At 44.8% G+C, this 27,028-nt stretch overlaps 2 protein-coding genes across 3 annotated transcripts in view; one reads left to right on the top strand and one right to left on the bottom strand.

The window, feature by feature from the left end:
* Positions 1–9,273, top strand: part of LOC143776757 (carbohydrate sulfotransferase 1-like) — a 74,067-nt gene extending 64,794 nt beyond the window's left edge. Inside the window, exon 3 of one of the 2 annotated variants that reach the window (XM_077266478.1) lies at positions 7,400–9,273. In XM_077266478.1, the coding sequence (XP_077122593.1) occupies positions 7,400–8,472 (1,073 nt within the window). In that variant the 3' untranslated portion in view covers positions 8,473–9,273. The remainder of the gene's footprint in view (positions 1–7,399) is intronic. The other variant, XM_077266477.1, reaches the window with a different exon arrangement.
* Positions 9,274–12,921: 3,648 nt separating this feature from the next.
* TMEM263 (transmembrane protein 263) lies at positions 12,922–25,483 on the bottom strand. Its single transcript, XM_077266476.1, has 3 exons — positions 25,189–25,483; positions 18,950–19,018; positions 12,922–14,206 (listed from the first exon to the last, which is right to left on the bottom strand). Exons 1-3 carry the CDS (start codon positions 25,196–25,198, stop codon positions 13,926–13,928), a joined length of 360 nt encoding a protein of 119 aa, XP_077122591.1. The 5' UTR covers positions 25,199–25,483; the 3' UTR covers positions 12,922–13,925.
* Positions 25,484–27,028: the final 1,545 nt, after the last annotated feature.

Raw genomic sequence — 27,028 nt, 5'->3', positions numbered from 1 at the left:
AGAAACCTTCTGCACTCCAAAAAGACACTTAGACCCCTTCACAAACAAAGCATTGTCACGAAGGATCTGAAAAACCATCCTGACCTGTTTCACATGAGACTCCCAATCATCGGAAAAAATCAAAATGTCATCCAAATATACAATCATGAATTTATCAAGATAATTCCGGAAGATATCATGCATGAAGGACTGAAAAACAGATGGAGCATTAGAGAGCCCGAAGGGCATCACAAGGTATTCAAAATGGCCCTCGGGCGTATTAAACGCAGTTTTCCATTCGTCACCCTGCTTAATACGAATAAGATTATATGCCCCTCGAAGGTCAATCTTAGTAAACCAACTAGCCCCCTTAATCCTAGCAAACAAATCAGAAAGCAAAGGCAAAGGGTATTGAAATTTGACCGTGATCTTATTCAAGAGGCGATAATCAATACAAGGTCTCAAGGAGCCATCCTTCTTGGCAACAAAAAAAAATCCCGCTCCCAATGGTGAAGAAGATGGACGAATATGCCCTTTCTCCAAAGACTCCTTAATATAACTCCGCATAGCGGTATGTTCAGGCACCGACAGGTTGAAAAGTCGGCCCTTAGGAAACTTACAACCTAGAAAATAGCACAATCACAGTCCCTATGCGGTGGAAGGGAACAGGACTTGGGCTCACCGAACACATCCTGAAAATCAGACAAGAACTCTGGAATTTCAGAAGGGGGGGAAGAGGAGATTGACATCAAAGGAACGTCACCATGAACTCCCTGACAACCCCAACTAGTCACAGACATAGATTTCCAATCCAACACCGGATTATGTACCTGCAACCATGGAAAACCCAGCACAATAGCATCATGCAAATTATGCAACACCAAAAAGCGACAATCCTCCCGATGGGCTGGCGCCATGCACATGGTCACCTGTGTCCAAAACTGGGGTTTATTTTTAGCCAAAGGTGTAGCATCAATGCCCCTTAAAGGAATAGTGTTCTCCAAAGACTGCAAGGGGAAACCACAACGTCTAGCGAATTCAAAGTCCATTAAATTCAAAGCGGCGCCAGAATCTACAAACGCCATGACAGAAAATGACGACAATGAGCAGATCAATGTCACAGATAACAGAAATTTAGGTTGTACGGTACCAATGGTAACTGAACTAGCGATTCTCTTAATACGCTTAGGGCAGACCGAAATGACATGAGAAGCATCGCCACAGTAAAAACACAACCCATTCTGACGTCTGAATCCCCATCGTTCAGCTCCAGACAGAATCCTATCACACTGCATAGGCTCAGGTATCTGCTCTGAGGACAACGCCACAGCGCGCACAACTCTGCGCTCACGCAGGCGCCGATCAATCTGAATGGCCAGAGACATAGATTCGCTCAAACCAACAGGCGTGGGAAACCCCACCATAACATCTTTAACAGATTCAGAAAGACCCTTTCTGAAAATTGCCACCAAAGCATCCTCATTCCATTTAGTCAGCACAGACCATTTTCTAAATTTCTGACAATACAATTCTGCCGCTTCTTGACCCTGAAACAGGGTCAACAAGGTCTTCTCAGCATGATCCACAGAATTTGGTTCATCATATAATAACCCTAGAGCCTGAAAGAAGGCTTCTACATTAAGCAAGGCCGGATTCCCAGATTCCAGGGAAAATGCCCAATCCTGAGGATCGCCATGCAGCAGGGAGATGACTATTTTAACCTGCTGAATGGGATCACCAGAAGAACGAGGTTTCAGAGCAAAAAACAGTTTACAGTTATTTTTAAAACTCAAAAATGTAGACCTGTCCCCAAAAAATAACTCAGGAGTAGGAATCTTAGGCTCTAAAACCGGAGTCTGAACAATATAATCGGAAATACCCTGTACCCTAGCAGCTAGTTGGTCTACACGAGAAGCTAATCCCTGAACATCCATGCTAGCACACAGCTCCTCAGTCACCCAGAGGAAAAGAGGGAAGGAAAGACAAAACAGACTGCAGAAAAAAAAATGGCTCAGGACTTTTCTTCCCTTCTTCTGAGATGCATTTAATTCATTGTTGGCCAGTTGTACTGTTATGATCCGGTGACCCTGGAGCCGCATGAGACTATCTCTGGAGTAGGTGGTACCTGTACTGACCGCAATACTAATACTGACACCGCAACTAGAAGTAGCCGTGGGATGTACCTAACCAGGCCTAGACACCTCGACACAGCCGGAGGACTAAATACCCCTAAAGATGGAAATGGGAAATCCTATCTTGCCTCAGAGCAGAGCCCCAAAGGATAGGCAGCCCCCCACAAATATTGACTGTGAGTTTAAGAGGAAATACGTACACAGGCAGAAAAAACAGAGTTTAGCAAAAGAGGCCCTTCTAGCTAGATAGAAAGGATAGGACAGAATTCTAAGCGGTCAGTATTAAAACACTAGAAAATTCCACAGCAGAAAATACTATATACTACATCTAACTAAAGACATAGGATGTATATCTGCATCTCCAGAGAAACCAGCATGACAGAAAAATCCAAACAAGTCAAGCTAACACTAACAAGTCAAGATTGCACTGCACATAAAAGCACACTGCATGTGTGCTACAGAGAACCAAAACAAGGCACTTATCTTAGCTGAAATGACAGCAGGGCAGTGGAGCCAGACAGAGATGCAATCCCTCCAAGATACAATGGACAACTGGCAGGGATTGATGGATCCTACAAACCTAAATACCTAATAGAGCTGCAATAAGCAGAAACACCTGCCCTGGCCTATAATCCAGAGACCACTGCACTACCACTAACAACCACCGGAGGGAGCCCAAGAGCAGAATTCACAACAGACATCCTTATATATTCTTGCGACCGTGATGCTCATTTAGATCATGTCAGGCAGGTGTTACAGCTTCTCAGAGAGAATAAGCTGTATGCTAAACTTGAGAAATGTGTATTTTCTGTTCAAGAGTTGCCTTTCTTGGGTTATATTGTGTCTGCTTCTGGTTTTAAAATGGACGCCGCTAAGGTGCAAGCGGTGCTGCATTGGGAACGTCCTGATAACTTGAAAGCACTTCAGCGGTTCCTTGGGTTTTCTAACTACTATAGGAAATTTATCAAGGATTTTTCCATCATTGCTAAACCGCTAACAGACATGACTAAAAAGGATACCAATTTCTCCGTTTGGCCTGAGGCTGCTGTGTGCGCATTTGAATTTCTTAAGAACAGTTTTGTTTCAGCCCCCATTCTTGTGCAGCCAGACGTATCTAAACCCTTTGTTGTGGAAGTCGATGCGTCTGAGGTTGGTGTGGGGGCGGTACTATCTCAAGGCTCATCTTTGAGTGATTTGCGTCCGTGCGCCTATTTCTCCAAGAAACTGTCGTCCGCCGAACGTAACTACGATATCGGCAACAGGGAGTTGTTGGCAATCAAGTTGGCCTTTGAGGAATGGCGACACTTCTTGGAGGGGTCGGTACATCAGGTTACTGTTATTACCGATCATAGGAATCTGCTGTATTTGGAGTCAGCCAAGCGTCTGTCCCCCAGGCAGGCTCGCTGGGCATTGTTTTTCACGCGGTTCAATTTTGTTGTCACTTACAGACCGGGGTCTAAAAACACTAAGTCGGATGCTCTGTCCAGGTGTTTTCCGGGGGGTGAACCTCGGGAAGATCCAGTACCCATCCTCCAAAAGGGTGTTGTGGTTTCGGCTCTCACTACCGAGGTTGAGGCTGAGATTGCCGAGGCTCAGGAGGAGGTACCATCTGAGCTTCCCATCAACAAATCTTTTGTACCGCTTCATCTCCGCTTAAAGGTTTTGGCGGAGCATCATGATGCTGTCCTGGCTGGCCACCCAGGGGTTAGAGGTACCTTGGAGTTGGTGTCACTTCGGTTTTGGTGGCCCAAGATCCGACAGGACGTGGTCTCATACGTGTCAGCTTGTACCATGTGCGCTAGGGCTAAGACGCCCCGCTCCCGTCCTGTTGGCACACTACTTCCTCTTGAAGTACCTAGTAAGCCATGGACGGAAATCTCCATGGATTTCATCACTGATTTGCCCTCATCAGCTGGGAACATGGTCATCTTGGTGATTGTTGATCGGTTTTCTAAAATGTCGCACTTTGTGTCTTTGCCTTCGTTGCCTAACGCTAAGACTCTGACTCAGGTATTTGTGCAGGAGGTGGTCAGACTTCATGGGGTTCCGTCTGACATCGTGTCTGATAGGGGGTCTCAGTTTGTGGCAAAATTTTGGAAAGCATTTTGCTCATGGCTGGGGATCAAGTTGTCTCATTCTTCGGCGTTCCATCCTCAGTCAAATGGTCAGACTGAGTGTATGAACCAAAATTTGGAACAGTACCTACGCTGCTTTGTCTCAGATAACCAGGAGGAGTGGTCTACCTTTCTTCCTTTGGCTGAGTTTGCCATCAATAATCACCGCCAGGAGCCGTCTGGGGAGTCTCCGTTTTTTTGTGTTTACGGGCTACATCCTCAATTTTGTACCTTAAGTCAGAGGGGCTCTTCCGGCGTTCCGGAGGAGGATCAGTTAGGAGCACAATTGTCATCAGTCTGGAGGAGAGTTAAACAGCGCCTGTTGAGTGTGGGTGCTAGGTACAAACGTGTGGCTGACAGTAGGCGTGTGCCAGGTCCGGACCTGAGTGTGGATGACTGGGTGTGGTTATCCACAAAAAACATAAGACTCAAAATACCGTCCCTTAAATTGGGTCCACGGTTTATTGGTCCATTTAGGGTCACCGCCGTCATTAACCCAGTAGCGTACCGATTGGAGCTCCCTACAGTGTATAAGATACACGACGTGTTCCACAGGTCTCTTCTAAAGAAGGTGGTGGGCTCTGTGGACGCGGCGCCTATGCCACCTCCAGTCTTGGTGGATGGTAATTTGGAGTTTGAAGTCTCCAAGGTGGTTGAGTCTCGTGTAGTGCGTCACACTTTACAGTACTTGGTACACTGGCGTGGTTATGGGCCTGAGGAGAGGTCCTGGGTACCAGCCTCGGATATTCATGCGGATCGGCTGGTCAGGTTTTTTCATCGTCGCCATCCAGACAAGCCGGGTCCTATAAGCCGTGAGGGCCCTGGGGTCCCTCGTAGAAGGCGGGGTACTGTCATGTCGGACGCTGTTCAGACCAGGTCGTTCGACAGACAGCGGTAAGTCCGCTTTTGATCACTATTTGCTCATTGGCGTCGGCTAGATGTTATCTAGCTGTTCCGGGGTTAATTTACCTGATCCTCGGATTGGAAGCTGGGCCATGCCCATTGCCTTTAAATAGTTCTCCTGATCATTGGGCGTCGCCGATTATAGCTTTTGTCTTGTGCGTTGTTATCTCGGTCTGGAGTGGAGAGCTGGTTGTTGGAGATTCGTTGCTGGTGGTGTATTTTCCTTAGTCTTATTTACTCCTTCCTATATTTGTATTTATTTTGCCCTGCACATTTATAGTGTATTCCTGAGTGACTGCGGTGTGGTGTACATTTTCCTTTATCCTTGTCTGTGCTAACTGTGGGTATTGGTGTATTACCTCTTCACTGGGTGGTGGGTGGAGGTTTCAGCCTAGGGTTGAAACAGGAGACAGGGTGAGGTTCGAGGCCTGGACATGCACACCATCAGTGTAAACTCCTTACGTTTTTCAGCTCTAAGTTGCTAAACATGGAATCTTGTACCGTGCGTTGTTCCTTAGGTGCTTCGACCCCATAGTGGACCTAACCAATTTAAGTAATTCCCCGATATTTTCGGACAAAAAATAAGGGTGGCCATACTCCTTATCCGAGGAGTCCAGTTCCGACACATTTCTGAGGGAGTTAGGCTACGTTCACTTTTGCGTTGCGTCGGGCGCAAGTTCGGCGACGCATAGCGACGCATGCGTCATGCGCCCCTATATTTAACATGGGGGCGCATGGACATGCGTTGTCTAGCGTTTTGTGATGCATGCGTCATTTTTGTCGCAAGCGTTAGGGCGCAGAGGGCGCTGCATGATGGAGTTTTTTTGCGCCGAAAATCATGCCAAAATTGGACGCATGCGTCACAAAAAGCTGCGTTGTGCATGCGTTTTGCGTTGCGGCGCCGACGCTGCGCCCAACAACGCAAATGTGAATGTAGCCTTAATTCTCCCAGTTCTTCCTCTGAATCTATATCAGAACTTTGGTTTTTTTTTAGAAGTATGGGGAGGGGTGGCCTTTTCAGAGCTGATTGGCGCTTGTTCCTTTAGCTGCTCTTTTACTGTAATCTTCACCTCATCTCTAATGATGGTTTTTATACTTTGGAGCAGGGATGGCGACTCCTTGGCTACTATCCTATCAATACATGGCCGACAGATCCGTTTTTCATGTTTTAGGGAGGGTTTCCCGGCCTAACGCACAGGCCCTATTCTTGTTTTGATGTGGCTTTTTTAACCTACAATACAAATATGACATAGGGCCATCATTACTAGTGTTTTTCACCTTACAAAGGCACTCACCGAATCCCATGGATACCATGGTAGGCTGCGGGTTCCCTTCATCCTCCGGTGCGCATACTTCGGCATCGGGGTCTGCCAGGTCTCTTTAGGCTGATTGCCGCTGGGTACTGTACGCTGCCTTCTTTATCTGAGTGGAGCGGTGTGCGCGCTCCTGGAACGACTCCCACCCGGAAGAGTCCAGCACGCCCTCGCACTCCGGCGTGTGACATCACTTCCGGCACGACCGGAAGTTGTCACCCATTCAGTCGGCGCCAGCGTCGTGATGGGCTCGCCTCCACCCGGCCCAGCCTCCTGACTGGAGCGGCCGCCGGGGATGAGCGCGGTAACAGACAGCTCCCCTCGGCCAGGATTACAGGCGCGCACCACCGCACCCAGCTGCTTCTCCCCCCACCGTGGACCTCGGGCCTCCAGACCGGATTCATCAGAGGGGGATCCCTCTGAAGATATTTTGCTACAGGCATCCATCCGCCTGCAGGAACAGGAAACCAAAACTGAGGAGAAAGGTGCCGCCACCTTCTTTTATCTCTGCTACAGGTTTCCTGTTCCTGGGGGCGGATACCATCTCTCATATACGGTGCTGTTATGGGGAAGGGAAGGTCACATTTCAGTCTCGGGGTAGAGGATATTAGACACCTGGTGGTCAGTGGTATATTCAGTATTAGACACCTGGTGGTTGGAGGTTATTAATCTCTCTCTTTCTGGAGGACCTATCCTGTCCCGCATTACAGACAACCCATTGATTTGAATTACTACAGTGTAATACTTAGCTTCTCCTGTGGAGGTGCTGCAGGGAAACTGAGCACTTACTGTCAGACGTTTCCCCATGTGATTGCTGGGAATCCCAGGTGGGGGACATGTTGTACTCAATTTTTGATAAGTAGGGTTTTCCAAACTGGAGCCCCTTTTTTTTTTTTTTTTTTTTTTTAACAAGGGATGTAGAAACAGTCATTTCTATGTATTACGCTTTCTCTTACAGATAACGTAACAAGAGCCTTATGTGAAGACGTCAATGCACAAGCGGGCAGGAAACATATCCTTATATTCACCACTGCCAGAAGCGGGTCTTCATTTCTAGGGGAAATTTTCAACCAAAACTCTGACGTATTTTATCTATATGAGCCCCTATTCCATGTACAGGACATGTTTACCAATGGCCTGCCTTCCATAGACAGGAGGTCTCTTCTTGGGGCCTCCAGAGATCTGCTGCATAACCTCTATGACTGTGACTTCTATCTCTTGGAAAACTACATCAAGCCCCCACCTAAAGATCATATCACATCTTCGTTTTTCAGACGAGGATCAAGTAAAGCCTTATGTTCTCCTCCCATGTGCAACCAAAGCCAAGAAAGTCAATGTTTGAAGGAATGTCGAAAAATAAACTTGACTTTGGCCTCCACATCCTGTCGATCCTACAAAACCATGGCCATAAAAATCATCAGAATTCCTGAGCTCAACCATATGAGGACTCTGGTGGATGATCCGAGACTGAGTCTTAAAGTGGTTCACCTAGTCAGGGACCCCCGAGCAGTTCTGGCCTCTAGAATAGACACTTTCGTAAGCCAGTATAGATCTTACCAAATCTGGAACTCGTCAGGTCGAAAACCTCACAACATGGACCTGACATTGCTCATGAACATGTGTACTGATTACAGTAATTCCCTAAAGACCGCTTTCAGTAGACCTTCTTGGCTGAAAGGAAAGTATATGCTGGTACGGTATGAAGACCTCGCTAAGGATCCTGTCAAGAAGGCCAATGAAATTTACAACTTTCTAGGTCTTCCGTGGAAGGAAGGACTATCGTCATGGATTGAGGAGAACACCAATGCAACAGTTGCCCCTAATTCTAGCAAATATGCAACCATCCGGAATTCATCCAAGACTGTAGAGAACTGGAGGCTAAACTTACATTTCAATATAGTCCAAACTGTGCAAAATTTATGCAACACCACCTTGTCCCAACTTGGTTTTCAACTGGTGGACTCCATCCAGCAACTGAAGAACCTTTCTCAAAACCTTGTTGAACCAAGGGTGTTTTTGCCATTTATCTAACAAAAAAAAACAAAAAAATTAAAGAGAAAAATGTGTGGTGTCTGCTCCGATATCAAACCAACAGATTAATGGAATATCATAGGTCTCACCGGTAATCACGAGTGACAAGACAGAAGATGAAGAAAGCCTCAGCGGCTCCAGAAAATTAACTCCCAAATCATGTTCTGTTCCTTTCAAAATCAGAAAAAAAAAAATGTAATTTTTGTAAAAAAAAAAAAAAATTTTTAGTAAAATGTATTTCCTATTTCAGAGTAAATGTGTTTTCTATATAATGGCCGCAAAAGTATGTGAACCCGGGGAGAATCCTACAAATGGATTAGTCGTGACACTTATTCTTGACAATATTTTCGTAAAGGTGCTGGTATTGCATTCTCTTGACTAAGGTGCAGTGGTAGTATCAAACCTAGCCTATGGAATACAGGGTGGGGCTGTTTCTAGGGAAAAGTCCTTTCCTACTTTGGACAACCCCTTTAAGCCAAGTTTACCCACCTATCAGGCCAAACATTCCATGAGTACACACCATATGGATCTGAACCCCAGCCTTCCACACGTCCTGATATTTCTGGTATGGGAAAAATGAGTACCAGAGATATCCGTGTCCTGCATCACTGTGACATACCAGTGCCTGGAAAAAGCGCTACAGTTCATGCTGTATCTAGGCACCAGGTGCTGAAGACGGCTCGGATCATTGGTGGCTGGTCTCCTGAGATCAGTGCAACCATGTGACAATGATGGGCACTGTATTCAGTACCCGCTGTGTACATCGTGTAAAAATAATTTAAAAAAAAGCGTGGGCTCACACAATTTTCAAAACCAGCAGAGGGAAAGCTGGGGGCTGATGTTACTAATCTGGGAAAGGGGACAATACCCCAAAAGGTTCCCAGGCTATTAATACCAGCTCACAGCTGTTTGCTTAGCCTTTACTGGTTTATAGGGAACCCTAGAAAAAAAAATAAAAGTTACGTAAGGGTCCCCCCTCCATAAATTCTAACCAGCAAAAGCTAAGCAGACAGCTGTGGGCTGAAATAGTTTGGAAAGGGGCCAGGGATATTGGCCCCTTCACAGGCTAACAACATGATAATAAGCTGCCCCAGAAATGGCACATCTATAAGATGCACCAAATCTCAGGGACACCAGGCTGATCCAGTCCATGGAAACACACTAACATTCGCACATATCTACATGTGTCTCCGGTACGTGTGAAAACGGTCACCACACGTACCGAGGACACTGATGTGTGAAGGAGGCCTTAAGTGCAATTATTCGATATATGCATTACAAAAGTGCATGCTTGAGGCCGATTGGATGAAGCAGATCATGTGCCACAGAGGAGTATTTCCTTTTATTTCCGAATTCACTTCTAACTTTGCTGTTTTAAAACCAGAATATTTAAGCCAGGCCTAGAGTCAGGTAGGAAATACCCCTCAAAAATCAGCCACATGCCTCTTTTCAGCACAGGTTACACAAATCAAGAAAGTTGGCAAGTATGACTTTAGCACCAGAAATTGTACCAAAAGTATAGTAGCCTTGTTGTGTTGTAGTATTTAAAGCACCAGGCCACATTTTAGGATGCTACGTGGTTTTGCCACGGCTAGAAACACTTCATTTAAAAGTGTTCCCCCCCGCCCCATTTCATAGATATGTATTTTTGGATAGAGCTTGTAAGAACAAGCACTTTTGCCATTTACTGTTTATTAAAATGTTCAGCCGTTCTTGAGATATTAACACTTGTTTACAAATGGTTGCTTAGGAGACCGACCACCGCTGCTGTCGTCCAGCTTTTAGGCACTGACTGAAGCTAGCTGGGATGAGGAGGCAACCGAGCACTCCAGAGATCCCGGACCGCTTTGAAACAGCACTTACAAACTTAATAGAAAAGAGCTTGAAAACAATGTGTGTGTTCTGATGTCCAGCAGTGGTGGTCGGTCTCCAAGGCAACAAACTAAACCAAAAAGAAAAAAAGTTTTATATTTTATGAACGACTTAAAATTTTAATAAACCGTAAATGGCAACTATCCAACAGGTATCCAACTATACCACTTGTGAAGTTGGGAGAAAATCCACTTTCTGAGCTGCTCACTGCTTATTCTAAGAACACATCAAACTTTGGCTCAATTTTGATATGGTCATACAATCAGCACAGAGAAGTTCAGAAAAAAAAACAAACAAAAAAAAAACACAAGTTTTAAACTCCCCAGCAAAACCAGCTTTCTGATGGGAGTTAACTGAGAATCTATCAGTAAGGCTGGTTTTGGTGGAGGAGTGTAAAACTTGTGTGAACTCCTCTGTGCTGATTTAGGACCCCATAAAAATGGAGCCAACCTTGGATGTGGTCCTAAAATCAACACAGAGGAGTTAGGGGAAAAAAAAAAAAAAAAAAAAAGTTACAACAGCAATGTACAAGGAAACGAAGCCTGTAAAACTACTGCTTCCACTTTGAGAATTTCAGTGATAAACGAACCATCATCAGGGTGCTGAGGCTGCAGTCACTGCCGAATCCTCTGACCTCACACAAACAAAACTCCATCAGTGACGTCCATTTCAAGGTCTGGACTGGTCCCTGCCCAGATAGGAAGTAGTGAGCTAGCAAGAGATTGCATGGTCAGTGTGCGTTGTAAGAAGAATATCTGGCATACAGAGATCAGTGCCTGTCTCCATCACATTGGGTAATCATCTTACAATGAGTGATGACAGTGCGCTCTTGGCGGCTTGTTATTCCTTATTAGAGCTTTCAAGCGAGAGCACTGTCACTGTGCTTATTGCACATAAAAAAAAAATAAAGTAGTTAGCGTAATGACGAAATGCAGTGGAGAATTTTTAACTCTTATATAAAAGAGATTAGATTATGACAATAGGTAGTCATTTTAGAATTAAAAATTAGTTACAGACTACCCCTTTAACACTTCCCATGTCAAAAATGCTACACATGGTATACAATCATGCATACATTTTATAGTGCTCGGTAGCCCTCTGTCTGGAGAAACCTTTCACTTCAGTAATTAACTTATGATGTTACATCAACTAACGTGTATTTCCACATGGAGGATTTCTGGTCGCCATTAAATTATCCTATAAATCATAATATGAATAGAATTGTATATCTTCAGCTGCGTTCCATGCAAAATATGCAGCACTCTGGTGTACTGGAAAAATGATAATGTACAGAACTGTCTGATATATTATCCCAAGCTTAAAAAAAAAAGTTACCGAAAAGTTCTGCACAAAGCTGAAAAAGGAAAAAAAAAAAAAAAAAAAAAAGCTGAAGAAGGACTTCAGGGAATGTGTGACGGAAGGCAGATCCTTCTCACTACTGTAGCCCACTTGCAACACTTTTGTATTAAATCTCTCTCCTATAGTAGGTTTTGCACTACAGAAAACATTTTATCATCTAATCAGTCAATGGAATAAAATGTTAAATGTTGGGGGTATGTAAACACTCGTTAATTAATGAAGTCCTGTAATTACGGCAGCCTCAGCACAAATTAAAGAAACAGGAGAACTGTTTTGTATAATATAAGCACACTCAATAAACAGGAGTACTGTTTTGTTTGTATGATATAAGCAAACGATCTTCTGGAAAACAGTGCAAAGCTTTTTAAAGATTTAGTTCAAAGAAGCATCTTCCGTAATATAAAAAAAAAATAAAATAAAAAAAATAAATAATCATCATGGAAGGCTCCAGTCCAGTTCCTGGGTAAATTGAGTAGTAGAAGGTAAGAGGGGGAATCCAGCATACGTGAAATTTGATACTGGGTATACGTGTTTCCAGCCAGAGCGCTTACACTTCAGACTAAGGCTACGTTCACATTTGCGGTCGGCGCCGCAGCATCGGGCGCCGCAGCGTCGCCGCATGCGTCATGCGCCCCTATATTTAACATGGGGGCGCATGGACATGCGTCGCACTTGCGTTTTGCGCCGCATGCGTCCCTGCGGCGCCCGCGTCCGGGCGCAGAGGATGCAGCAAGTTGCATTTTTGCTGCGTCCAAAATCAATGAAAAAAAGGACGCATGCGGCGCAAAACGCAGCGTTGTGCATGCGTTTTGCTGCGTTTGTTTGCGTTGTGGCGCCGACGCTGCGGCGCACAACGCAAATGTGAACGTAGCCTAAGACGTGAAACGCGTAGACCTACATACCTGATGTTATATACACACCCCAATTTTAAGCACTTTCCAATAAATGTGAAGTTTTATTATACCTGATTTCACTCTCCCCATATTTGCGTAGGTTGTGAAAAATTAAGATTGCCGGAGACTAAGGCTGCTGTCAAAGCTCTTTAAAATAGCAGAATATGTTGACTACTATAGGCAATAGAAAATTAAAGCTCAGTCTGGGCTTTGGTGCTGCCCCCTAGGTAGAAAATATTGTGGAAAAAAACCCAAAAAAAACCCCACAACCTTCATTTTATGAACTCTAATAGTAGTAGAAACCTGAGAAAAAAAACTATATAAATATATTTAGGCACAAATTTTATTTTTAAATTCTCTCACCATAATTCACAGTTTGGTGGGCAACTAATATCAGAAAGATAAGATACACAAGGGTGGGAATTTTAGAAAGAGAAATTCTTACATTTCGGATCTTTTCTTTCCAGAGACAAAGCAAAAAACAGTTATAGTCTATATAGAAAAAGAAGCTTCCTACGATGTATAAAAATATGTAAACTACCACTTTTTGGGATTTCCGCTTCAGGGAGGGGAAAAAAAAAAAGCAAAAAAAAAAAACCCACAAAAAATAAAACACGATGAATAAAAGGGAGTGTGAACGTGTGCAAAAGACCGAAGCGACAGTGGTAAGAGTTAAAACCCCGAGCTTTATATAAGAGGCCCTACAAGATGAGCGAGGGTGGTAGCAGAATCCGTAATTATGTTGTGTACCTGAGGGTGATCTGTAAGGCACTAAAGAGGAATGTGAGGGAAAAAAAAAACAAAAAAAAACCTACCTTACATGAAAAATTAAACATATTCTCTACCCTCAAACTAAAGTCACATACAGAACTACCAAGCACAAAAAAAAAAAAAGAAAAAAAAAAAAAAAAGCTGAAATTTTTGGACATAAAAAGTGATGTGAAAAATTGCATTGATATAAAAAAAAAAAAAAAGTGTGTTTTTCTGATGAGTACCACCCGCAAGATAAAATACATATTATAGCAGTACCTAGCTGTAAATCTATGTGATGTGACTTTATATACAACAAAAAACAAACAATGGAAACACATGATTAAAAATGTAACGTTTGCAGTTTCAATGAACCCTTCATAGTCCGTCGTGTTCACCGTGCAACTGCCGCAATCCCATCCGTGTGCTCGGTGGGCCGCACCGGCACTACTCAAACAAGTGTCTTGTGTGGTGTGCTCTTCGCTTGCCCATTCTACAGTTACCAAGTCACTGCTGGGTCAGTGTCCTCATAGAAAAAGGGGGGGAAAAAAAAAAAAAAAATTCGATGTAATTATAGGATCAGTCAGATTTGTCCTTCTTCTTGCCGGAGACTTTACTGGAGACGGCGGAGCCGACGGCGGCGACGCTCCCGGTGACTGCCGACACTCCGCCCTTTACAATGCCGACCCCTATGCTAGGCACCGATGTGACTGCTGTCTTTGTCACTTCGTAGCTTTTGCCTCCGATCCAGGCGACTCCACCTATGGTCGCACCAACGGCACCTTTGGTTATGCTGAAGATGCCCCCCGTTACACGGGAGATCATGCCGGGCTGAGCTTGAGGGTGGTCTTTAACAGTTTCTGGAAAGAGAAGAAATAAAAATGATGAATGTCTTATTGTAGCCAAGCTTAAATATGGGAGAGTTATGAGCATGAATGGTGAAGTCGACAGGAAGTGGGAGGAGGTGAGCTGTGCCATCTACTGTCAATGTTGGATCCTGTGTCATCTACTGGATATAGAGGTGTTATCAGTCATTGTACAGGAGGAGGAGGTGAGCTGTGCCATCTACTGTCAATGTTGGATCCTGTGTCATCTACTGGATATAGAGGTGTTATCAGTCATTGTACAGGAGGAGGAGGTGAGCTGTGACATCACCTATTGTGAATGGTGGATCCTGTGTTATATACTGGATATAGAGGTGTTATCAGTCATTGTACAGGAGGAGGAGGTGAGCTGTGCCATCTACTGTCAATGTTGGATCCTGTGTCATCTACTGGATATAGAGGTGTTATCAGTCATTGTACAGGAGGAGGAGGTGAGCTGTGACATCACCTATTGTGAATGGTGGATCCTGTGTTATATACTGGATATAGAGGTGTTATCAGTCATTGTACAGGAGGAGGAGGAGGTGAGCTGTGCCATCTACTGTCAATGTTGGATCCTGTGTCATCTACTGGATATAGAGGTGTTATCAGTCATTGTACAGGAGGAGGAGGTGAGCTGTGACATCACCTATTGTGAATGGTGGATCCTGTGTTATATACTGGATATAGAGGTGTTATCAGTCACTGCAATGATAACGAGATGACTGCTAAGGAGTGATCACAGAACAAGAAGTATCAGTCTTCTGAAACCCAACATTTAAACTGCAAGATTTCAGGATATATATATATATATATATATATATATATTAAAAATAAGGACTAAAGAAAATCACCACTAGCAAGAGGAGGAGTTGTCCACATCCCTGATTTTCTTTTTAAAAAGGCCCGGATTCATGATGGGTATACTCGCCCTACCAACCTCCCACCGCTTCTGTGCATCCCCTTCCTGCCGGATGGCATGCCATGGCTGCAGCCAGTGATTGGCTGCAGCTGTCATACCCATCCAACAGCAGTGGAAGCAAAAAGACCAGAGGAGAACCCAGGCAGCATTAGAAGAGGAGCTTACTAAGAAGATTGCGTTATATGGCTCTAGTTATTTCTTAAAATATGTTTATTTGGGTTAGGAGTCCCTTCTCACAGCCATATAGTGGAAATGACAATTCCGTCTGCAGCCACCACTCAGGGGAGTTAAGTAAAGACTAAATTTACAAGGCTAGATTTTCAGATTCACACACACTATTTTGGAGTGGAGTACACGGGGGGAAAAAAAAAAAAAAAAAATTCTTTTTTTGTTGCTACTGATTTTCAGTCTGTAATTCCCTGGTTGAATAAGGCTAATCGGATTCTAAAAGAAAAAAACAAAAATGTTTTTTTTTTTTTGCTTGTGATGCTGCCTTCAGTTTAGCGAAACGTCAATGTGATGTCCAATGGAAGGTGGTTTGTGGGTAGATATTTGAAAGTATGTAGATGCCAAAAATGGGTTTCAATGGGAGCTGTTAATAAAAAAAAAAAAAAAAAATGGAAGGTCGTTGTGAAAACGAAAACTAAGGGAAAGTTAAGTAGAGGGATGCACATCAGGCTCCTGCACCTTTCCGGTACTGCAGATTCCCGCTGGGACAATATCACATTCTGCAGATTGATAAACACTTCTTATTAGAAGAAGTGGAAGGTAAACTCCTGGTAACATCAAAGCCATTTGTCTGGATGGAGCGCCGGCTGCGGTGGCAGTCTTCCTCGCCTCGAGCTCTTCCCACAAACTTTCATCTCCAGTTCAATCAGCGGCATCTCAGAACCTGCCTTCCGTGGGCACAAAAGTAGGTCTGCATCTGTCACATTAATAACACCGACGGCACACTCCGCTGAGCTGCGAAACCGGGCAGGTGGTGTCAGGTGCGGCAGCTCCACCATTACATCTGTCAGAAGGGGTTTCATCATGGAGCGGTGCAGCGCGCCTACACAGCTCGGCCGTATCACATCGTCACACTGCGCTTTAGTCCATTCCAGTGATAGAAAAATCAGACTTAAGACGAAAAATCTACTTGAAGGGACAGAAAGCTAACGGCAGGTCCACTGCCAGGGCCGACCTCCTGTATAGCGGTCATGCTATTTAACGAGAACCCAACACCAGGTCAAAAGTTGACAGTTTTTAGGCTTCCTTCTCCCCTGAATTTTTATGCTTTTTTTTTTTTTTTTTTTTTTTAACTCTAAATGCACCCTATGGTCCCAGAGATATGGGTCTTTACATTTAGTGCTCATTTCTATGGTCCTCACAAGGGGGCGGAGCTCTCAGGATCCTCTGGGGCGGGTCTTTAGGTTGTTCTACATCATGTAATCACTGCCTCCATCAAATAAAAAAAGGCCAGTATCTCTATTTCTTTTAAAAGTCCATCAAACTGTTCCAAAGTATAAAGTCAGAGCAAAAACAGGCCACTTTAAACCCTTTTTAAAGGCCTTCTTTAAGAACACCTGTACTCAACCTAACAGACCCGAGAGTATACTGGAAATCACAAAAAAAAAAAAAAAAAAAAAAAGGGTATACGATCCAAGTTACTATTCCCGCTTCTTTACAGGCAACTATTACATAGGAAAATAGACCTAATAATCAGCCACAAATTTTTAAGCAATTTTTGAGAAGTTGTCAGACTTTACAACAAAAACATCAATTATTAATATATATTAGTCCTGATGAGGCCGATATACTTTCTGTGAAAATCCATATTGCAATGCCTGCACATTCCTTTATGACAGTTTCTCTCAATCTCAGCCCATCTAACCGACTGGTAGCTCCTCCCTGCTAAGATCTCACACTACTCAGTATAACCTGCACATGTCAGTCCGTCTGGGAAGACAGCGACAGAACATTTACACTTGTGAGCATTTTAATTCTATAGCAAGATTCCTAAACGGATCATCGATCGTACAGTCATTCTGACATGGATTTTCAAAGTAAGCACACCAGTCTCACCAGGTCTCAGATCCATTTAATAACGTATACAGTTTGTACTGTGAAATCTGGTGACAGGTCCACTTTAAAACACCATCAGTCGTATTCTTCAAAAAGTAAAGCGAGGGTAGTAGTGGCAAGATTATTTTAGGGAAGGAAAACAAAATTTTACAAAATACTGCACTTGGGTAACCTGAAAGTTTCCATCAAAGTTAATTTCTAAGGGCCCCGCGATGCTGAGACTTGTACAGTAAATTACGGTGCCCAAAAATAGCTCCGTCACCAGGATTGCTATCACGCCTGATATTGTATCTGTACGAGCCCCAGACGCCGGAACAATCTGACTCTTATGTAAACAGGTTATTTCCATATTCCAGACATGCAACACTAGGTCAAGTATCCAAGTCATAAGCCGCCACGTGGTGCACAGGAGCTCTTCAAAACAGATGACACAAATGGTGGAAGTCAATTTAACCCCTGCAAGAAACATGGTGGGAGGCAGAAGGCCAAAAGCACAGGAACTGTCCACATGCCTGTACCCGTATCCACCATGAGGACACAGTACATTGATCCTGATACGTCGGTACGGACAAGGCCAGGGAGCAAACACCATCTCTTTACAAAGTATGACCGCGTCTAGTGTTTGCCCAGTCTCACCCTGTGCGTCCAATTTACATGGGAAATAAAAATGTATCAACGTTCCAAAATGTCACCTGTGTTGATAAATCTGAAAAACTATTGCCGACTGATAGCCACCAGGCCAGACCCCTGCAAAACATCTCCTCCTACCTTTCTGCAGCCCAGGAGTATGGCGACAACAACGAAGCACCAGTTACTTATCAAAAGAGGAGATCTGCAAAGCTTTTCATATAAAGCTCTCAATCAGGAGACCGCAGGGGCCGTCACTCTGCACTGACCACTCCCCCTGCTGTGTTCTGAACGCTCCACCCACGAGGAGGAAAAGTATCGCATTATAATACTCACAGCTCTTCAAAGAGTCATGCCTCCTACATGATCATCACCCCATGTATTCTTACAAGGCTCTTCCTGCCCTCTACATAGTGCTAATTCTTCCACGCTTAGGGTACACACGAAATGAAAATGGTCCTAAACACATGATTTTTTTTTTTTTGGCCAATCATTAACTTTTTCTTTGTTTACAGCTCGTTGCCTAGGTGACCGACCACCACTGATCTGAAGCAGATCGGGATTAATAAGCAACAGTGGCCTCCAGTGATCCTGGCCAGCTTCAAAAACAGCGCTTACAAGCTCAACAGAAAAGAGCCTTTGAGCACTGCACATGTTCTGCTGTCTAGCAGAGGTGGTCGGTTTCTAAGACAACAAGCGGTTAATAAAAGATAAAATCTCAAGAACGGCTGAACATATTCATAAGCAGCAAATTGCAATCACTATCCAACTGTACCCTCTTATGAAGATGAGAATAACCCCATTAAAGGGGCGGTCTCATGGGTAAAACAACCCAAAAAAAACACGCATTTCATCACCCAAACTAAAGTCATTACAGCAGCCGTAACATGGAAGCCATAACGGCGCCTACATTACGGGAGTCGGAACAGATTGTCCTGGGTGGGAATAAGATGTCCTCTTTAGTGCCCTTTTCTCCAGGTAGCGGAACGGTGGTCTTTTTGGGATGTCACAGTAAAGCCCCCCATTCTAGTACTGCACCATATACTATAAAGTACAAAGCGTCAGAAACATCTAAAAGCCTTGATAAGAAAATGGAAATGTCTTAAAATAAAGAAACGCGTCATCACCCTCTGGCGTCTCATCCCGGAGATACGCAGGGATGTCGTCTTCTGCCTTATCCGTGTGGTTCATCGTGTCTGGAAAACAGAAGAGGATTATAATTATGGCCGAGGAGGAACGAGCAGAATCTCTCGGCGACATTATGCAAGATGTGACTAGATTGCAGTTTGCAGCGCGGTGACTTTCCCCTCCCCAGAGACGCTCAGTGAGTGCAGCGGATGCCATGTACAAGCCGACGATGGATCGTCCTCATCCGTCACCCCCAGCTTTCCTAAAGCCCTGAATGACCACTCGCTGAGCTCGAGACATCTCTGCTCCAGTGCCAATGCCGAGGACGGCACCCAGCTTTCCCAGAAGCAGCCGTAGTATACAGAGTAGGCTCTTCTCATACATACCATCCTGCCGTTCCCGCTCCGCACAAGTCACAACCCGTTAGGTCTCCGCAGCCTTAATTAAAGCCAGTCCCGGCATTGAGACCCAGGGGAATCATGGGAACACAATGTGTGGATCTCGGCCGGGGTTATATATGGAATGCTGGAACTTTTAGTTCTACAGGTAGTAAAACACTTTAACACATAACAAAGACTTTATAATTACTTCTCCCAGTGAATATTCAATGTGACCCAGCTTTCCTACAGTCCTGAATGGAAGATGGGCACAGGGGCGATAGTACAGGGAACATAACTAAGCAGCTTTGGAGCCTGGGAATGATACTTAAATACCCCCGTAGTGGCCATTGTTGCCAACACAGAAGCCACCCTACTTTCCAAGAGTCCTGAAAGGCTAGCCTGTCCAGTAATCTGCCTATGGAGGAGCAGTGGATGGAGCAATGTTTGCCCAGACCCCATATAAGTAGATTTGCCATCCAGGCATATAGGAAAATCTCTACAGCAGGTTATCACCCAGCTTTCCTACAGCCCAGAATAGCAAATATATACAGTATTGCATCTATATTAGGGGCAGAAGGTGTAACGATGCAGCCCATGATCCCATAACACAACATAACAGGGTCATGGAAAGCTAGATAATCACTAACTGCTGTGGTCATGTTGACATCACCCAGCTTTTCTAGTGTCCTGAATGGCATAGCCTTGCCACAGAGGAGGTGAGAATATACAACAAGTATACTTGTCAATCAGGAGTTTTGGAAAACTGAACTTGGCAAAAGGCTATATTAGTTGTCACCAAGCTTTTCCAGAGTCCTGAATGGATAATTGCTACAGTAGAGTGTGTATGGAGGAACAGATAACTCTGCAGATCCCAGATTAACAAATAGGAAGATTTGCTACTCGGAAGAGGAGCGCTGCTTTTGTAGTTTCATTGGTGGTCATCCAGCTTTGCTATGGTCCTGAATGGCTGACCTGTACTGTAGAGCAGCGACAACATAACTAAGCAGATTTGCCATTCTGGTGTCTGGGAAAGCTAGGTAAACTCCTCAGCGGTGGCCATGTACTAGTTGTCATCCTTCTTTCCTACTATGCAGCACGTCTCCTTGATCCCCTGTAACTACATATCTAAGTAGTTTAGGAAAGCTGGGTGATCACCCCTGTGATAGCAAGATTAGAAGCAACTGTCCAGTAGGGGAATTTGTCATTCAGGAATCTAGGAAAGGAGGACACCCCTGGAGTGGCCATATTCATAAAGGAGGAGTAGTGATAACGTTCTCCTGATCCCAGACTCCCATCATAGGAAAGTAGCTATATTGGTTGTAACTCAGCTGTCCGAGGGTCCTGAATGGCTGCTCTATATAATATACATCTATAGATTGGCTTCGAATCTGCCATCGGAGTAGTCTGTCTGGGAAAGCCACGACCCTTGCAGCAGCCATCTTGGCCGTCACCCTACTTTCCTGAATAGCAGAGAAGGACAGTAGAGCATCCATGGCGCAACAGAGGATGCACAGGACTCTCCTGATCTGATATATTAGGTAGTTTTGTCATTAAAGAATTTGGGATGACAACCCTGTACGGTGACGATATTGCCATGACCCTGCTTTCCTAAAGTCCTGAATGTCAGACTTGCATAGCGGCATGTCAACATAGTAGAGCATCTATGGAGGAGCAAAGGATACAGCAACTACTAATCCCATAAAATAACTAAAGGCAGATTTTACATTCAGGAATTTGGGAAAGCTGGGTAATCATCCCCGTAGTGGCCATACTTGATTCCACCCTTCTTTCCTAGTGTTCAGACTTGCAGCTTTGGGAGAACAGTGGATGCAACAATGTATTCCCAGAAACCGTATGACAGCATTACTAGGTAGATCCACCACTCAGGAGTATGGGAAAGTATAACAGCCCTGCACTAAGAGGACATCCAGCTTTCTTAAAGTCCTGAAAGGTAGAGTATAGTAGTGTGGTTATGGGGGACGCAGAGATGCAAAGAATGATCCCAGGCCATAAAGGTATGTATGTATGTATGTATGTATGCATGTATGTCTTTCAGGAAGTGTGGGACAGCTTATAAATAATACCGCTAGTGGAGGCCATGTTAGTGGTCACCCATCTTTCCCATAGTCCTGAACAGTAGAGTATAGTACTGTGGCTGTAAGGCATGCAGTAATGATAACATAGGCATAATCAGGAGTCTAGGAAAGATTGGTGAACCAGCTCGTAGCAACCATATTGGGAGTCACCCAGCTTTCCCACTGTCCTGAACAGCAGTGTGGCTATAAGGGAGGCAGTACTGATACCATAGGTATAATCAGGAGCCTGGGAAATATTGGTGAACCCCCTCATAGTGGCCATATTGGTGATCATCTATCTTTCCCAGTCCTGAACAGCAATGCGGCTATAGGGGATGGTATCAATACTGCATAGGTATAATCAGGAGCCTGGGAAAGATTGGTCAACACCGTTGTAGAAGCCATATTGGTGGTCATCCGGCTTTCCCACAGTCCTGAACAGCAGTGCGGCTATAAGGGACGCAGTATTGAAACCATAAGTGTAATCAGGAGCCTGGGAAAGATTATTGAACCCCCTTGTAGCAGCCATCTTGGTGGTCACCCAGCTTTCCCAGGAGAAAATAGGCAAGTACAGATGCCCAGCTCTAAACCTCCTGCATCGCGGCCATCCACACACCACATCCTGCTCCATATACCCACATCTGCGGGTGCCACACGTCACAGGTGCTGGCACTGTACTCATGATATGATCATGTTTTTTAAAGCCACAGAACAAAAGGCCGTGCAGGATGGAGGGAGGAGGCCGGGAGGACAGCACGGCTTCTCTACCCTCCTGTGACGTGGCAGAGGCTTAGACCTGATCCTTGGCAGCGCGGCCACGCAGCACCACGTCCATGTCATCCCGGGGGGACGCCGAACAATTCACCTCTATGTACCGACACCGCGCCGTCTGCAGGAAGAGGCTCCACCCTGCACCACAAACCGCCTATTATTCCCCTTCTCCAAGTATTCAGGTGCTGCAGGTTTAACCCTGTCATCACCTTCTTCGGCCGCATCTCAACAATTTGCAAAACATACACTTCTATCCGAGCAAGCCCCTTTAAATCTGTTCTAATCATAGGAGGGTCCCAGCTGCTAAACAGAGAGAACGTGAGGGCCAGATGATGACTGATGTCATAGCCCTAGGCCAAAACACACGTGATGTCTGGGTCCTGGACTGAGGATTTGGAGGATGGCCTGAAACGCGTCGGGAAAAAGATCAATGCACTAAAGTAAGCATTCCATTAAAGGGGTACGTCGCGCTATGGAAATGATCACTTATCCACTGCATAGGCGATTATTGCTAGGGTCCCGCACACCGACTGCCAGAATTTGCAAGACCGATGGCAGCAGGAGCCGAAAGCCCCCTGCATCAACAATCAGCGGCACCATTCAACCCCTCCTGGAGTCAATCTTGCGACAAAGGGTACCTGCACCGATACACAGAAATACCCCTTTAAGTTTCATCATAGGCTTAGCTACCCAGGGACATTAGTCTTGCAACCAGAAAAGGAGTACAATTATTTAAAGGGGTTGTCCAACAGTAGAATATTTATGTTGTTTTTTTTAAACATCGAATGATTTAAAAAAAAAAAAAAAAAGATAGTTATTTTCCAACACCACCCCACACATCCGACGCTCTGGAGGTCTGCCCCACTTGGAAGCAGCGATGGCGTTTCTTACGTACATTTATGTAGCCGACCGATATCTCCGTGGAGGCATTGAAAGGCGAATAGGCCTCCGTTTTTTTTTTAATCAATCTACACCGAGAAAAAAAAAAAAAAAGTTTTACCATCGGACCCCATTAAGAGTTTGATTTGCATGCAAACCACCTGTAACTTAGTCAACCATCCACTGGAGTAAGGGAGGGAGGAGCCGCAGGTTTATTTTGCAGGCAGGCATGGAAGGGGTTAAGTGTATACGTCATACACGCCATTATGTGATGAGGAGCCGTGTACATACAGCACACACGTGTGTACAAATCACATGGCAGCATTGCACAAGGTAATGCGCAGATCTGCAACCTGTGGCTGCTGCACACAGCATGCTGGGAGTTGTAGTTTTGCAACGGCTGAAGAGGCCACAGATTGGAGAATGTAATATAATATCAGATCCTATTTGGGGTCTCATCCTCCCTAGCTCAATTATAGTAGTCAAAATCCTCACTAAGAAACATACATTGCCCATAAAAAAAACACATCAAAACAAGTTTTCTGCAGGACCCAGCGGCATCAGAGTTCTGCTGAAGCGGACTTAAGCCCACTCACATTTGAATAATGTTGGCAAGACCTTTGTAAGTCAGTGAGCTCAGCCAACAGTCTAATGTGTACCTGGGCCTCCTGACTCTGCTCCAACAGAAGAAGTAAGGATCCGGCATGTCCAAGCGCCCCTTGGACATTGTTTAGGCCAAAACAATAGCTGAAGTTCAACTGAAAAGGACTCAGATCCTCATGGATAACAAGACTTCCTGGGATACAGCTCAAGTGGACTCAGAGCCCATAGCTAACCAACCTCCTGGGGTTCAACTGAAGGGAACCCAGAACTAACCAGGCCTCATTAGGTTCAACTGAAATGGACCCAGATCCCCACAGCTAACCAGACCTCTTGGGGGTTCAACTGAAATGGACCCAGATCCCCACAGCTAACCAGACCTCTTGGGGGTTCAACTGAAATGGACCCAGATCCCCACAGCTAACCAGGCCTCTTGGGGGTTCAACTGAAATGGACCCAGATCCCCACAGCTAACCAGGCCTCTTGGGGTTCAACTGAAATGGACCCTGATCCCCATAGCTAACTAGGCCTCCTTGGGTTCACCAGAAGTGGACCTAGATCTATATATATCTATAGACAACCACACCGTCTAGGGTTCAACTGAGGGGGATTCAGACCCCCACAGTAAATCACACCTGTGTTCAACTGATACGGACTCAGATGCCCTGTGCTAACCAAACCTCCTGGGGTTCTACTAAAGAGGACCCCGATCTTCATACCTAACCAGACATCCTGAGGTTCACCAGAAGAGGACCTAGAGCCCTATAGCCAACCAGACCTCCTGGGGTACAGTGGAAACAAACTCTGGTCACTAAAGATAAGACCACTTAGGGTTCAATAGAAGTGGACTCAGATTCCCATAGCTAGTCAAACCTCAAACCTCCTGGGGTTCAACTGAAACGGACCCCAATAGCTAACCAGACCTCCTAAAGTTCAACTGAAGCGGACTCCGATCCCCACAGATTATCCTGCAGGACTATAGACAAAGCACGGCGCCCCCTTACCCCCAATGTGTCCCATCGCCAGCACACAAGACTCCTAATACGAGCGCAAACGATCGTCTGCCTCCAACGGTGCAGACAATCCACGTCATGTGACCTGCAATCCTCCAATCACAATCCCTCTGGGATACATAGCGCAGATCTCGTCAGCCATAGACACCTGGCGGATACGACCATCCCGAAGCTCAATAATCCGGCATCTGCCATTTTTAATTGCCAAGATGGCTACCACAGCACCGTTCAGCTGATAATTCGCCAACTGGGCAGTGCAAATGGTCAACAAATGCAATTTTTTTTAATATATATAAGGTTTTATGGTGATTTTTTGCCTAAAAAGGTGCAAAAAAATCCAAACAACCATAATAGGAGGAGAACAGCTATCCTCTATGGGAACTACTACCCCTAATAAGCCCCAATATAGTCCCCCTGAGTGCACAAGATTATTTACCCCCCGCGGACATGTAGGCTGTCGCACTGCTCCGTCCCACGTCACATAAACCCGCGCACGCAGTTCGGTGTGACCGCCACTCACCGGTAGACATCACGTATCACCTCCCGGTATGGCGTCTCCCTCCGCCGCCGCTGCTCGATACCTCTCGGCGCTCTCTCACTTCACTCTGGCCGCTGCAGACGTGGCGCCTGACGCATCCTTCCGCTCAGCCAATAGGAAGGCTCGGAGGCGTCAACCAATCGCCTTCGAGCTCCTGCTATTTAGTGACGTGGAACTGCCCAGATGTTCCAGAAAAACAGTTATGTGTGTGGTGGAGGGGCGGCAGCTGCGGAGCGGCCCCTCAGGGCCGGGTGTGTGTGTGCCAGTGGGCATGTAGGAGGGAATACGTGTACAACAGTAATAAAAAAAACTAACATGGCAGCTCCACGGTCCCACAGGTGCCAGCTGTGCCCTCATTTCCACACAAAATCCTGATTATTAACCCCTTCCTGGCCAATTTTCCTTTCTTCCGCTTCCATAATTTATATGACAAGGTCTTGAGGTACTTTTGAACGACCCCATTAATTTTTATTGTATAATGTCCTCGATAACAGAGAATAACAAATTTCCAAGTAAAATGGTGAAAAGAAATAACACGATTCCACCATTGTTTTTTCGAGTTCTGTTTTCGACGGCGGTAAATTGACCCGACGATACAAATTCAGTACGTTTACGGCGATACCAAACTTGCGTATTTATTTATTTTTACTTTAGTGGTGAAAAAAAATTGAGAAGTTTGTTAAAAAAAAAAATGAAAAAATTCCGTTTTGTGTCGCCATTTTCCGTGAACCTGAGCGTTTTTTTACTTTTCCATCAATGAGGTATTTTTTTTTAAAATTTGCGTGCCAAATTGATGGTATTTATATACTTATGATACGCCCCCGGAAGAAGCAGGAGGTGACACGTGCGTCGGGGTGAGGGGACGCCGCGAGCACCAGTACCAGCACCAGTACAACGTATTATCCTTCATAGTTCGACACTGCATATCTGTCTGGTAATACCAGTGTTGTTTGAGAGCCTAGATATTGGACATGTTTAATGTCACTAGGCTGTTTTATAGTCAATTTGAAGGTTGGCCATTTAGGAATGGATGTTTATGGAGATATTTTCTCAAAAAAATGTAAAGATGGTTGCACCACTATGATTATTATGGGAAGTTTTATATCCTCTTCATATTTTCTAATATATATGAATTAGACCTTCATGTGTGATGTAGAGAAACCCCTTTTTTTTGTGTGTGAACATATTTGGCTATTGGTCTGGCTATCTGCGGTGTCCCCTACGGCATTCTTGGCTTTTTTTCACCTCTATATGTATTTTTAATTTATGCATTAATAAATTTGGTTTTATTACACATGGGATCTCTTCTTTTTTCCACATTTATTTTCATGTGGGAATAGTTGTGTCAAAGTATTTTTCATGCCAAAATGTGTTTATCCGGCGTAGGTGTGCGCTAGGAAAAAAATAAAAATAAATAAAATCAATTATTCGCCCTTCACAGGTCCGGCACTGCCACTCTGCCACTGTTCCTAGTCTTTGTTGACAGGCTGCAGCGGTGACGCTACAGTGCACGACTACATGCAGCTCTGTGCAGACAGTCCGCGCAAATGATAAGTGAAGCAGATTGGAGCCTGTCAGGGTTCCCAACTTGATTTTTTTTTCTGTACATGCTTCAAAGGCCCTGTTCACACATTTCATAAATGTTGCATTTTTTTTCTGCTTTTTTATTTGCATGATCTCTGCAGCTATCTGCACCATAATATGCAATAACAATCTTCTCTGATTACTGTGTTCTTGTTTTATTTCTTTGTGCATTTTCTCCTTTATTTGGTGCAATTTTGGTGCAGATTTGAATCAGCGTTGTTTAAAGGGAACCTATCGT

Source organism: Ranitomeya variabilis, chromosome 5 (genome assembly GCF_051348905.1).
Source record: "Ranitomeya variabilis isolate aRanVar5 chromosome 5, aRanVar5.hap1, whole genome shotgun sequence".
In the NCBI taxonomy this organism is placed as follows: domain Eukaryota; kingdom Metazoa; phylum Chordata; class Amphibia; order Anura; family Dendrobatidae; genus Ranitomeya; species Ranitomeya variabilis.
The sequence above is the reverse complement of the archived record's forward strand: the minus strand, read 5'-3'. Positions and strand labels throughout refer to the sequence as shown.